The sequence below is a fragment of the Pseudophryne corroboree genome, chromosome 4 (assembly GCF_028390025.1).
Source record: "Pseudophryne corroboree isolate aPseCor3 chromosome 4, aPseCor3.hap2, whole genome shotgun sequence".
NCBI lineage: Eukaryota > Metazoa > Chordata > Amphibia > Anura > Myobatrachidae > Pseudophryne > Pseudophryne corroboree.
The window spans coordinates 921,816,858-921,831,611 of NC_086447.1; the positions used below are offsets into that span (position 1 = coordinate 921,816,858).

Below are 14,754 nucleotides of genomic sequence, written 5' to 3' on the forward strand. Positions count from 1 at the left end.
ACCTGGGGGACCCGCTTACCTCCTCCCTAGTAGAAGCGGCCAGGCAATCCTGGAGAGCTTCGGCCAGTGTGTGTGTGCCCTGGGTGAAGCACTGGAGCCTCCGCTGTAAGTACCCGGCAACCAGGGAACGCGGGAGTATACAGCGCCGCTGGGGGAGGTGATGGAGCTGCAGCAGGAGGTGTCTGACTGACATCTAGCACTCAGAGTGCCTCTGCTGCAGCCCTTGAAGTCTTCATTTCTTCTTAAAAAGCTAAGAAGCCCTACCTGTTAGCATACCTCCCAACTTTTATCTCAGCCGAGGAGGGACACTATCGTGCACCGAAGGCACGCGCCCGATTTTAGGGGGCGTGGCCTAACGGAAAGGGGTCATGGCCTCGCGGCAAGTGCCGCGATCGCAAGCCACGCCCCGTTTTCGTCATTATGGGGGCATGAACAGCGCTGTGAGAGCTGCTGGTCATGCCCCCTGTCCCTTTCTGCCGTGAATAGACGCTGTGCGCATGCGCACAGCATCTATTCACCGCACCTCTGGTCAGAGCAGCGAGTGACGGGGGGGATCTCCCAACTGCCCCCCCACCCGCGGGACACTGCGACCCGCGGGTGGGACAGCGGGACAGACCGTGAAAAACGGGACTGTCCCGCCAAAATCGGGACAGTTGGAAGGTATGTGTTAGTATCCTGCTAGCTGCAGGGCACCAACTTACAAACTGAGCTCCTGTGCACGGAGGCGGGGTTATATAGGAGGCGACGCTATGCATTTTGGGAACAGTCAAAGCTTTTAGCCTGTTGGTGCCTCGGATCAAGATCCAACTTTACACCCCGATGTTATTCCCTGTGGACCAGTGTACCCCGCTGCCGAAATGACTACAAAGGAGGGAGGAGCCGGGGGCTGCAAGTGAAGGCTTAGAGAGCTGCATGTGGCACCAGGGCCGTCTGTTGCCCTTTACTGATCTAGCACATCCTGTAAGTTGAGAACTAGAATCTGATTGGTTGCTATGGACAACATCTCCACCCATAAACCTCTCTACCTATAAATCTCCAGATTGCCTCTGTTAATGCTTCTTAAATAAGGTCTGATCAGTTGCGGCACCAGGGTCGGTAACAGCTGGTGCGGCCAAGAGACCCATGGCCAAAAAGGGGGCATGGCTTTGCATAAAAGGGGTGTTGCCTCACGGGAGCCCCACTGACATCACTAATGGGGACATGGATTCACGGGGGAAGCCCCCTATTACCTCACTCTGGGGGCATGCGAACTGCTCCTGGATACAGGGGCGTATCTACCCATTGGCCAGGATGGCACTCGCCAGGGGCGCCAGCCAAGCAGGGGGCGCCACCCGACGGTGCCACCCTCGGCTAAAGGGTGGAATCCCTTAAGCCATAGTGTCTGGCAATACATGCTGTGCCAAGCTGCCTGGGATGGAGGGTGGCGGATCGATCAGCAGGCAGGAGCTGGCGCCGATGTCCGGCACCGCAATGCACTACAGCGCCTAACCAAGGGGGTCATTTCGAGTTGTTCGCTCGCAAGCTGCTTTTAGCAGCTTTGCACACGCTAAGCCGCCGCCTACTGGGAGTGAATCTTAGCTTCTTAAAATTGCGAACGGAAGATTCGCAATATTGCGATAAGACATCTCTGTGCAGTTTCTGAGTAACTCGAGACTTACTCGGCATCTGCGATCAGTTCAGTGCTTGTCGTTCCTGGTTTGACGTCATAAACACACCCAGCGTTCGCCCAGACACTCCTCCGTTTCTCCAGCCACTCCCGCGTTTTTCCCAGAAACGGTAGCGTTTTTTCACACACACCCATAAAACGGCCAGTTTCCGCCCAGAAACACCCACTTCCAGTCAATCACAGTACGATCACCAGAACGAAGAAAAAGCCGTGAGTAAAATTCCTAACTGCATAGCAAATTTACTTGGCGCAGTCGCAGTGCGAACATTGCGCATGCGCACTAAGCGGAAAATCGCTGCGATGCGAAGAAATTTACCGAACGAACAACTCGGAATGACCCCCCAAGTACATAAACAAATTAGCAAAACAAGAAAACAGCAACTTACAGGACAAGACAATGTAGGACAAATACAGTACATGGTAGACCAACATTGCTGTATCAGAGGACAGGACACTGAAATAAGCATCAGGGCTAGGTGCGTTGTAGGGAGTATGGAGTAGGAGACGGAAGAGATGGAAAAGCACATGAGGGAAGAGTGCCCTGCTCGTGAGAGCTTACAGTCTAAAGGAGAGGGGCAGACAGTCAGGGGTGACACAGAGACAGTTCTGCCCTCACTGTACAGGGGTATTGCCACATATAATGTATGAGCACACAGTCAGATCAGTCCAGCACAGAGCCACTGCAGAGGGAAGAAAAAGGTTTGTTTGGTTACATGGAAATAGTACTATAAGGATTACTTGACATACTTTAGTAGGCTTGCCGAACTATTTTATTGAATATCTACGGAAATAAAATTTTGCTTCTGTGAGAAATTGAAGATTTAGGGGCATAATTATCACAATCCGAATATCAGAAGTGAATGGGATGGGATAAATTCGCCCAAATTTGCATTGTGAAATATCAATTATCACATGTAGAGACAGAGCTTGTGAGACAGCTCTGTCCCTGCGGATTCTCTTACTGCAATTCTCAGGGTATTGTACGTGAAGAATACCCTGTGATTGTGACCACACATGCAGTACCGCTGACTATACCCCATGACCCAGAGCCGGCCCTAACCAATATGATGCCCTAGGCAAGATTTTGGCTGGTGACCCCTAGCACCACTGCTAGTTCCGCCTCTGACCCTGCACCCCTTTCCCAGAACCATCACCCCTCACCCATAGCAGTCCTCATTTTGGTGTTCCTACACCCTATATTTTAAATAGGAACATTGCGCATTTGGCGAAAAGTCCAAAAAGGGGCGTGTTCTTGCTGTAAAGGGGCATGGCCACACAATAGTACCCCCAATTCAAATTATGCTACACAGTAGTGCAATTTTATTTACACACATAACGCTAACACTGTGACCTCTGCCTCTGCTTGGATACAGATGTGCCCTCATACATCTTCCCTTAGTATGCCATGCAGCAGAAGATGCCTGGCGTGAGTCAGCTGGCAGCTCTGCTAATGGTGGGTGCCTTTTTATTATGAAAATGCGTGTTATTTGCATTACTATGTGGCTAGGATGCACAAGCAACTTCTGCTGATTAAAATGATACGTGGCATGCCTATATTCTGTGTGCAGCTGTGACTGTAGCTGCATATGAAATGCTACGGTACAGTGATTTCCAGGAATACACTGTAATGTAGCATTTCGTATGCAGATACAGCCGCAGTCACACATAGAATATAGGCATGCTGCATATCATTTTAATCAGCAGAAGCTGCTTGTGCCCCTAGGCATTTGCCTAGTTTGCCTATGCCTAAGGCCAGCTCTGCCGTGACCTCCCACCCCTCCACTTACACTTACCTGCAGCCAGGACCAGTGATGAGTGATCCAGGAGGGCAGCGGTCATCTGATTCTGTGCTCCGCTGTCCCCACGGTGAAATGACAGCTTCACAGCATCATTTTACTGCAGCGGGGGTCACAGCAATCAGATGACCGGTTGCCATCACCAGGTCACCGGTTCCTGGGTGTAGGTAAGTATTATTTTTAATTTCTGACGTCCTAGTGGATGCTGGGACTCCGTCAGGACCATGGGGAATAGCGGCTCCGCAGGAGACAGGGCACAAAATTTAAAAGTTTGACCACTAGGTGGTGTGTACTGGCTCCTCCCCCTATGACCCTCCTCCAAGCCTCAGTTAGGTTTTTGTGCCCGTCCGAGCAGGGTGCAATCTAGGTGGCTCTCCTAAAGAGCTGCTTAGAAAAAGTTTGTTAGGTTTTTTATTTTCAGTGAGTCCTGCTGGCAACAGGCTCACTGCATCGAGGGACTTAGGGGAGAAGAAGTGAACTCACCTGCGTGCAGGATGGATTTGCTTCTTAGGCTACTGGACACTAGCTCCAGAGGGACGATCACAGGTACAGCCTGGATGGGTCACCGGAGCCGCGCCGCCGACCCCCTTGCAGATGCCGAATAGAGAAGAGGTCCAGAAACCGGCGGCAGAAGACGCCTCAGTCTTCATGAGGTAGCGCACAGCACTGCAGCTGTGCGCCATTGCTCTCCGCACACTTCACACCAGCGGTCACTGAGGGTGCAGGGCGCTGGGGGGGGCGCCCTGGGCAGCAATGTAATATACCTATTCTGGCTAAAATATATCACATATAGCCCCTGGGGCTATATGGATGTATTTAACCCCTGCCAGGTTCCAAAAAAACCGGGAGAAGAAGCCCGCCGAAAAGGGGGCGGGGCCTATTCTCCTCAGCACACAGCGCCATTTCCTGCCCAGCTCCGCTGCGAGGAAGGCTCCCAGGACTCTCCCCTGCACTGCACTACAGAAACAGGGTAAAAACAGAGAGGGGGGGCACTTATTGGCGATATTTATAATATTTGAGCTGCTATAAAGGGAACACACTTATTAAGGTTGTCCCTATATATATTTATAGCGCTTGGGTGTGTGCTGGCAAACTCTCCCTCTGTCTCCCCAAAGGGCTAGTGGGGTCCTGTCTTCTATCAGAGCATTCCCTGTGTGTCTGCTGTGTGTCGGTACGTGTGTGTCGACATGTATGAGGACGATGTTGGCGTGGAGGCGGAGCAATTGCCTGTAATGGTGATGTCACCCCCTAGGGAGTCGACACCAGAATGGATGGCTTTGTTTATGGAATTACGGGATAGTGTCAGCACGCTACAAAAGTCAGTTGACGACATGAGACAGCCGGCAAACCAGTTAGTACCTGTCCAGGCGTCTCAGACACCGTCAGGGGCTGTAAAACGCCCTTTACCTCAGTCGGTCGACACAGACCAAGACACTGACACTGAATCCAGTGTCGACGGTGAAGAAACAAACGTATTTTCCAGTAGGGCCACACGTTATATGATCACGGCAATGAAGGAGGCTTTGCATATCTCTGATACTGCAAGTACCACAAAAAGGGGTATTATGTGGGGTGTGAAAAAACTACCGATAGTTTTTCCTGAATCAGAGGAACTGAATGAAGTGTGTGATGAAGCGTGGGTTAGCACAGATAGAAAACTGCTAATTTCAAAGAAGTTATTGGCATTATACCCTTTCCCGCCAGAGGTTAGGGCGCGCTGGGAAACACCTCCTAGGGTGGATAAGGCGCTCACACGCTTATCAAAGCAAGTGGCGTTACCGTCTCCTGATACGGCCGCCCTCAAGGATCCAGCTGATAGGAGGCTGGAGAATACATTAAAAAGTATATACACACATACGGGTGTTATACTGAGACCAGCAATCGCCTCAGCCTGGATGTGCAGTGCTGGCGTGGCTTGGTCGGAGTCACTGTCTGAAAATATTGATACCCTGGATAGGGACAGTATTTTACTGACTATAGAGCAGTTAAAGGATGCATTTCTTTATATGCGAGATGCACAGAGAGATATTTGCACTCTGGCATCAAGAGTAAGTGCGATGTCCATATCTGCCAGAAGAAGTTTATGGACGCGCCAGTGGTCAGGTGATGCGGATTCCAAACGACATATGGAAGTATTGCCGTATAAGGGGGAGGAATTATTTGGGGTCGGTCTATCGGATCTGGTGGCCACGGCAACGGCCGGAAAATCCACCTTTTTACCCCAGGTCACCTCCCAGAAGAAAAAGCCGCAGGCTTTTCAGCCACAGTCCTTTCGTTCCTATAAGAACAAACGAGCAAAAGGACATTCCTATTTGCCCCGAGGCAAAGGAAAGGGTAAGAGACTGCAACAAGCAGCTCCTTCCCAAGAGCAGAAGCCCTCCCCGGCTTCTACAAAGGCGTCAGCATGACGCTGGGACCTTACAAGCAGACTCAGGGGCGGTGGGGGGTCGCCTCAAACATTTCAGCGCACAGTGGGCTCACTCGCAGGTGGACCCCTGGATCCTGCAGGTAGTATCTCAGGGTTACAGGTTGGAATTCGAGAAGTCCCCTCCTCGCCGTTTCCTAAAGTCTGCTTTGCCAACGTCTCCCTCCGACAGGGCGACGGTATTGGAGGCCATTCACAAGCTGTATTCTCAGCAGGTGATAGTCAAGGTACCCCTCCTACAACAGGGACAGGGGTATTACTCCACGCTATTTGTGGTACCGAAGCCGGACGGCTCGGTAAGACCGATTCTAAATCTAAAATCTCTGAACCTGTACATACAAAAATTCAAGTTCAAGATGGAGTCACTCAGAGCAGTGATAGCGAATCTGGAAGAAGGGGATTTTATGGTGTCCTTGGACATCAAGGATGCTTACCTTCATGTTCCAATTTGTCCTTCACACCAAGGGTACCTCAGGTTCGTGGTCCAAAACTGTCATTATCAGTTTCAGACGCTGCCGTTTGGATTGTCCACGGCACCCCGGGTCTTTACCAAGGTAATGGCCGAAATGATGATCCTTCTTCGAAAGTAGTGCTCCAACAACACGGGTGGATTCTGAATTTTCCAAAATCCCAACTGATCCCGACGACACGTCTGTTGTTCCTAGGGATGATTCTGGACACTGTTCAGGAAAAGGTATTTCTTCCGGAGGAGAAAGCCAGGGAGTTATCCGATCTAGTCAGGAACCTCCTAAAACCAGGAAAAGTATCTGTGCATCAATGCACAAGAGTCCTGGGAAAAATGGTAGCTTCTTACGAAGCGATTCCATTCGGCAGATTCCATGCACGAACTTTTCAGTGGGATCTGCTGGACAAATGGTCCGGATCGCATCTGCAGATGCATCAGCGGATAAAATTGTCCACAAGGACAAGAGTGTCTCTGCTATGGTGGTTGCAGAGTGCTCATCTGTTAGTGACCACGGATGCCAGCCTGAGAGGCTGGGGAGCGGTCACACAGGGAAGAAACTTCCAGGGCGTGTGGTCAAGCCTGGAGACGTCTCTTCACATAAATATACTGGAGCTAAGAGCAATCTACAATGCTCTAAGCCTGGCAAAACCTCTGCTTCAGGGTCAGCCGGTGTTGATTCAGTCGGACAACATCACGGCAGTCGCCCACGTAAACAGACAGGGCGGCACAAGAAGCAGGAGGGCAATGGCAGAAGCTGCAAGGATTCTCCGCTGGGCAGAAAATCATGTGTTAGCACTGTCAGCTGTGTTCATCCCGGGAGTGGACAACTGGGAAGCAGACTTCCTCAGCAGACACGATCTGCACCCGGGAGAGTGGGGACTTCATCCAGAAGTCTTCCACATGATTGTGGTCCATTGGGAAAGACCAATGGTGGACATGATGGCGTCCCGCCTCAACAAAAAACTGGACAGGTATTGCGCCAGGTCAAGAGACCCTCAGGCAATAGCTGTAGAAGCTCTGGTAACACCATGGGTGTACCAGTCAGTGTATGTGTTTCCTCCTCTGCCTCTCATACCAAAAGTACTGAGAATTATACGGCAAAGGGGAGTAAGAACGATACTCGTGGCTCCGGATTGGCCAAGAAGAACTTGGTACCCGGAACTTCAGGAGATGCTCACGGAAGATCCGTGGCATCTACCTCTAAGACGGGGCCTGCTTCAGCAGGGACCGTGTCTATTCCAAGACTTACCGCGGCTGCGTTTGACGGCATGGCGGTTGAACGCCGAATCCTAAGGGAAAAAGGCATTCCGGAAGAGGTCATCCCTACCCTGGTAAAAGCCAGGAAGGAGGTGACTGCACAACATTATCACCGCATTTGGAGAAAATATGTTGCGTGGTGTGAGGCCAGGAAGGCCCCCACGGAGGAATTTCAACTGGGTCGATTCCTACATTTCCTGCAAACAGGATTGTCTATGGGCCTCAAATTAGGGTCCATTAAGGTTCAAATTTCGGCCCTGTCGATTTTCTTCCAGAAAGAATTGGCTTCAGTTCCTGAAGTCCAGACTTTTGTAAAAGGAGTACTACATATACAGCCCCCGGTTGTGCCCCCAGTGGCACCGTGGGACCTTAATGTAGTTTTGGATTTTCTCAAATCCCATTGGTTTGAGCCACTCAAATCGGTGGATTTGAAATATCTTACATGGAAAGTAACCATGCTACTGGCCCTGGCTTCAGCCAGGAGAGTGTCAGAATTGGCGGCTTTATCGTATAAAAGCCCATATCTGATTTTCCATTCGGACAGGGCAGAACTGCGGACGCGTCCTCACTTTCTGCCTAAGGTGGTTTCAGCGTTTCACCTGAACCAGCCTATTGTGGTGCCTGCGGCTACTAGCGATTTGGAGGATTCCAAGTTGCTGGACGTTGTCAGAGCATTGAAAATATATATTTCAAGGACGGCTGGAGTCAGAAAATCTGACTCGCTGTTTATCCTGTATGCACCCAACAAGCTGGGTGCCCCTGCTTCTAAGCAGACGATTGCTCGTTGGATTTGTAGCACAATTCAACTTGCACATTCTGTGGCAGGCCTGCCACAGCCTAAATCTGTCAAGGCCCATTCCACAAGGAAGGTGGACTCATCTTGGGCGGCTGCCCGAGGGGTCTCGGCATTACAACTCTGCCGAGCAGCTACGTGGTCAGGGGAGAACACGTTTGTAAAATTCTACAAATTTGATACCCTGGCTAAGGAGGACCTGGAGTTCTCTCATTCGGTGCTGCAGAGTCATCCGCACTCTCCCGCCCGTTTGGGAGCTTTGGTATAATCCCCATGGTCCTGACGGAGTCCCAGCATCCACTAGGACGTCAGAGAAAATAAGATTTTACTTACCGATAAATCTATTTCTCGTAGTCCGTAGTGGATGCTGGGCGCCCATCCCAAGTGCGGATTGTCTGCAATACTTGTACATAGTTATTGTTACAAAAAAATCGGGTTCTTATTGTTGTGAGCCGTCTGTTCAGAGGCTCCTACGTTTGTCATACTGTTAACTGGGTTCAGATCACAAGTTGTACGGTGTGATTGGTGTGGCTGGTATGAGTCTTACCCGGGATTCAAAATCCTTCCTTATTGTGTACGCTCGTCCGGGCACAGTATCCTAACTGAGGCTTGGAGGAGGGTCATAGGGGGAGGAGCCAGTACACACCACCTAGTGGTCAAACTTTTAAATTTTGTGCCCTGTCTCCTGCGGAGCCGCTATTCCCCATGGTCCTGACGGAGTCCCAGCATCCACTACGGACTACGAGAAATAGATTTATCGGTAAGTAAAATCTTATTTTTTCCTAATTTTTTTTTCATACAGTGATAACCTGTGTGTTTATCAGACACACGTGGCTGATCACAGGGGCCGGACTGAGATCATCTTACACTGTCAGCAGGCAGAGAAGGCTGTGCATAAGCAGGGGAGATAGAGGAAACCCTGGATATTGCTATCTCAAGTAATTTTTTACAGTTTCTTTTAGTAAATTCGGACAGATTGCATTTCCCATTACAAGTATAGGAAATGCGATCTGATTACAAAAAAATAAATAAATGCAAATCTAAGGACATTATGCAAATTCTCCTCCAATTACCCTTTAGTACATTCAGGTGACACTAAAATAATTTAGTAAAAATCATTTTTGTAAATATGACCGGGCAATACCCACAAATATTAAGAATCCCCTGAATGTACTGTGGATATTTCCGATATCTGCTGCACTCCCTCATAGGCTTTTATGGGTGCTGCAAATATGTCAAAGTTACCAAGATCCAGAAAGCAAAGCATTCTGGAATTTGGCCCTTACATGTAAGGTCATCTCAAGATGCATTACCTTATATTAGCCTATGGGCTGCTAAATTGCATTTTTTACCCGTCTTCTAGCTCTTCAAGCCAAGACGAGCTCTTATCTAAACCCATCTCCTGGTGAGAGCTTTTAGGTAAATTCACATGAAAATATACATTTTCCTTTTGCAAATTTATGCAAAAAATATGTATCACATCCACATGAAAAATGCGGATTATGATAAATATCCCCCCCATAATCTCACAGCATTTCTAATACAATATAAAATAACACTCTTCACCCGACAGGCTTTCTTATCAAACAGACGCGGTCAGTTACTGAAACTGGTGCACAGGAAATGGTGCAGTTACCATAGTAACTAACCAGTCAGCACATGATAAATGACAGATGAATGACAGGTTATTCCCATTACCACTTTCCTTACATTTTTCTGTGTTTTCACATTAAAGGCAGAAAATTACCTCAGAGACGGATAAATTGATGTTTCCACTCTTATTTGTATCCAGGATATTAAACATTTCTGAGGAGAAATAAAAAGGCCATTTTTACTCTGAGAGATTGTTCCACAGTAATTACCAGTCAGCGGCTCTCACACAGGGGCGCAGTTTGCTACCCATGCAGCGCTTCCCAGAGAAGCGAAATGCGTCAGCCTCGGCATGCCTATCGAAATGCGCCTCCTTACTCCAGCAGACAGCAGGAGCAGATGCGTCCAGAATACGAGACACAGTGATGTAAAAAAAACTTCTTACATTTCAGCATGCAGAGTTTGTATTTTTTTAACTAAGGGGCCTTTTTATCATTAAATATTTGCAAGATATTCCGCAGAAATAGGTGTTTTGTTATTTTTTTGTGTTTTTTTTTTTTGGGAGGGGGGGAGGGAGTGCCCACAAATATTTAGTATCTCTCAGATGTACCATGGAGGGGCGCCTCCATTTCTGACAGAATCCACAAACCCATAGGTTTCTATGGGGGCTGTGGAGCCAGCAGATTTACCAAGCTCTGGAATGCAAAGCTTGATACAGATACAATATCGCCATCACCAGATGCATTCCGCTGAACAGATATGACCATCGGTCGTCATAATCATTCGTTTGCAATTTGCACCAGATTTCAAGCTGCAGCAAGTGATCCGTCTCCAGACAGATGCGTCCGCTTGGTGGTCATCATGGGACGTATTTTGCATGAACATGCCCTTATTGTACTTTGGCAGCATCTACAAGCCCCCCCCCCTCCCATCCATGGAGGTCAACTCATGAGCCCCACAGTGGTCACACCCCATTATTCTTCTGCCCAATACTATCCGGGAGTAGATTTGTAACGTCATCATCTGGGGAGGCGGCTCACACTGAGCGGTGTACGGAAACTGGAGAGGAGTACGGTGGTACAGAACAAGTAATACGATGAGTAACGGTGAGGAACAGGGCGTAAAGCAGCGTCGGCACTCACTGAGTAGGGTCTCCAGGCGCATCATACATGTGATGAAATCCTCAAAATGAATGGACAGTTCCTTAGTAGCGTAGCGCCGTGCAATGACGTCCTGAATCCGGGTGTTGAGGGTAAAACCTGTAAATGAAAGATGACCCATGTTATATGTCTGACTGCGTTACTAAGAACTCCCAGATGTCCTCAGTAATTAATCCAGAAATCACTGACATTATTTTGAAGCCTGCAAAATTAAACATTACTATTTTTTTCTGGATTTTGCTGAAAGTTTTCTTGAACCAAATCTGATAAACATTTATTTCTTTGTGGGGAATCTACCTGCATATTTTTAAAACAAATTATTTTAATAATATTATCGAAATATGTACAGTTAGAATCAACACTTATATAAACATCTTTAAGTGGTGTGTGTGTGATCTAAAACATAATAGAGATATTTATTATTATTTCAGTCACCTGCTTTCTGCAACGCGTTTCGCATTTCATGGGCATCAATAGTTCCTGTGAGGTTGGTGTCTACTTCCAGGAAGATTTTCTATAGGATAAACATATTTATTAAGAGGAATAATGATGTGAGAGTTTGTAAACACTTTGGATGGATAGAATTTGTGTCTAAGTTGCAAGTGTAAAATGCGCCTGAGATAGGTACATGTTCCACAGCTTGCAGAGCTTGAGTGTAACAGATAGGGGTCAGCGGGAGTGAAGGGGGGGGGGATTATACAACTGCTTAGAAGACTGACAAGGTTCGGTTGCAGCCATCCAGGGTTATAAAACCACAGCAATGAAATGCTGTATGCACTTTAAACATTAAACCCCCAGGTGTTGAGCCCTGAAGAAGGGACTGTCAGTTACCTGGGAACTGCAGGAGCCATGAGCTTGGGACCCCTATAACTCTGGTATCCGGACTCCAGGTCGACAACAAAAAGGTTGACAATGCTAAATTCCTTTGTCGTATAACAACCCTTTTTGAAGCTAAGAACACTGTACGCTGTTTGCTTAAGAAGTACCGTAATGGCACGCTATTGGCGTAGCGATCGCTCAGCCGTAGGCGAGACGCTCAAGCGTCACGTTCGCTCACGGCCCAGTGATCACAGGACACGTTATTGGCTATGACTAGAGTAATGATTCGCTATGGCGTAGCGGACGCTCGAGACCACGAGGAGATCACCAGCGGCGCAGACGCTCACAACGCTATACCTTTATGATAAAACCTTATACCAATGAAATACACTGAATACCTTAATGTGAGTACAGGGTGTAAGTGCAACCTTGTGTAACCTGACTAACTACAAAGCTGCTTGAGCGTCACCGACGCTCAAGTGAACACTTAACACTATAGGAAATACACAGATACTGGTTTAGGTTCCAAGGCCTATTAACTGTATTATATCTAATATACTTGTAAAAGGGGATAACAGTACAAATGATACACTACAATATAACAGAGACTTCCTAACCACAGAACTAAACAATAAATACAAAAGGACAATACTACTCTGACCTAAAAGAAATACAATACAATACTATCTAATACAATACAATACTAGCCTAGTCTAGGGGAGATATGAGAGAACAGAACAGAGAGAGAGAGAGAGAGAGAGAGAGAGAGAGAGATGAGATGAGATGAGAGAAATTGGCTCACAGAAAGACAATGATTACGGAGAGAAACTTACGCACAAAGGGTATGATCGCCTGCGCCTCGATATCCAGCTCCCGGCTATCAGCAGATAACCGTTGATGAGAGAGTGAGAGCTGGATGTGGTCGGCCTGCCTATTTATGCCCCACACACAATGCAATCTCCTGGTCCTACAATCCCATTGTCCATTGGCCGAAGGAATTCGGCCCTGTATCATAACAAAAGGTCATAGGGTGATTCATACAGGTGGGCTGTGACGATTTCCAACAGCTCAGGTGGGTGGGAAACTGGGTTTCCCGCCGCATACCTGAGTATGTGTAAATAATAGAAATGGACATAAACTTCTTATGTCCATAACTATTCGCACGAGCGATTAATACGCTCCAAACCAACACCGGAATATTGCTAATTAAATACTCTTCCGATGGGTACCAAACACTGCTGTATGATTCCTGTTAGACCCTTTGTACGATATAAAGAGGGATTCCTCAGCTCTGGGACATTGTATTTTAACCAAACTTTCAGAATCTATCAAAGGGACCATGATCTATAAACTACATTAATTGTGAACATTTGTAACGAATGAGTCGCACGCTACGACTTCATAAACTCTACCGTAAATACGCATACCGCGCCTGCGAGTGCACGTTATTGCGGGTATGCGCATCCACGGGAGAGCGCATGCACGCGCAGCGCGGACCAGTGTGCGGTGCAAATATGGCAACGTGCATTGAGACATTTTTCTGACTTTGACAGTCCACCCTTTGGCAGTCAATAATAACTGCCACAAAACATTTAAGGAGAAAAATGTAAGTCAGGGGTTAATTGATTTCCATGGTTGGGTAGGGGAGGAGAGAGGAGAAGGTGTGAAGAGGGTATGACCTAGTGAGAAAGCAGAAGCATGTGTGTATGAATCCATGTTTGGGGGGTCATGTATCATCGTGCCGTACGTGTTGTAAATCAAGCTTCGAGGTATTGCGAAGTATACATTTGAATTCCTTCTTATCCTGTGGTACAGGTCTGTGGATGGGCTGTCAAACTCTACCGAGCTCATTTCGGCTGTGGTTGTAACAAAATGGGGATGCACATTTTAGTTGATGATACATGAATGGGGGAGGTATGTGGTTGCTGATATCTGTGCCTGTATTCCCTATCGTCTATGTGTGTCGTTACCTGAGGGTTGTAGAGATGAAGATAAAGAACACTTACGAAAAATGCAATGATATTCTATGTCAGGGAAATGTACATCTGTCGTCGAAGTTGTTTTCGGTATCTGTTGAGAGTCGTCTTCTTTGCGCTGTTTTGCTCCTTAGGCATGAGCAACAAGCTTTGTCAGTGCCATCAGATTTACAAAAATGGTGGGCTAGCGTGAGTTTTAAAAATACTAGGGAAACTGGGGATCCATGGCAAAGTTCATCAAGTGTCCATATTTAAAGTTGTCAAATCTTCTTCTTTGGTCAATCCGTTGTCTGTATACATCTTGTCTCGTCAGCTTCCTCGTCCAAGGGGGTCTTTGTATCTTGGAGAAAAGCAGAAAAACAGGTGAAAGAAACGGACCGTATAATCGCATTTTCATCACATCCTGGTTTCTATCATTGGGTCATAAATCAAATCCAGGTTAATTACGGTTTCCTCACTCCTCAAGCTCATCACTTTTGTACTTTGTTTGCACCTCATTAAAGCCTGCCCGCATCTAAATATCAATCCAATCGATATAACGACACCCAAGATACATAGTAGAAACTTTCCAACATCCATTATGACTCCTTGAGCCCAATCTCCTAAACCGGAGAACCAATTTCGCGGGTTCAACCATGACACCCAACCAGTCAGCTCATTACCTACAGCAGCAAGGGTGAGGTTGTGTTTTCGACGAAATTCCCACTTTAGTTGGAGAATATCGTCCATCTTTTGGTCTATGACCTCTACCGGATCCTCGGTGCTATTTGTGATATACGTGCAACACTTTATGCCGTACTGTGTTG

The 14,754-nt window shown here is 47.5% G+C and overlaps 1 protein-coding gene across 1 annotated transcript in view; it reads right to left on the reverse strand.

Moving 5' to 3' along the window:
* Positions 1-2,119: 2,119 nt before the first annotated feature.
* The window catches only part of LOC134911031 (calpain-8-like), a 149,230-nt gene continuing 136,595 nt past the window's right edge, over positions 2,120-14,754 (reverse strand). Inside the window, exons 19-22 of the mRNA XM_063919424.1 lie at positions 11,589-11,667; positions 11,136-11,252; positions 10,151-10,209; positions 2,120-2,346 (exon numbers count right to left, since the gene is read on the reverse strand). Of these exons, the coding sequence (XP_063775494.1) occupies positions 2,323-2,346; positions 10,151-10,209; positions 11,136-11,252; positions 11,589-11,667 (279 nt within the window). The 3' untranslated portion in view covers positions 2,120-2,322. The remainder of the gene's footprint in view (positions 2,347-10,150; positions 10,210-11,135; positions 11,253-11,588; positions 11,668-14,754) is intronic.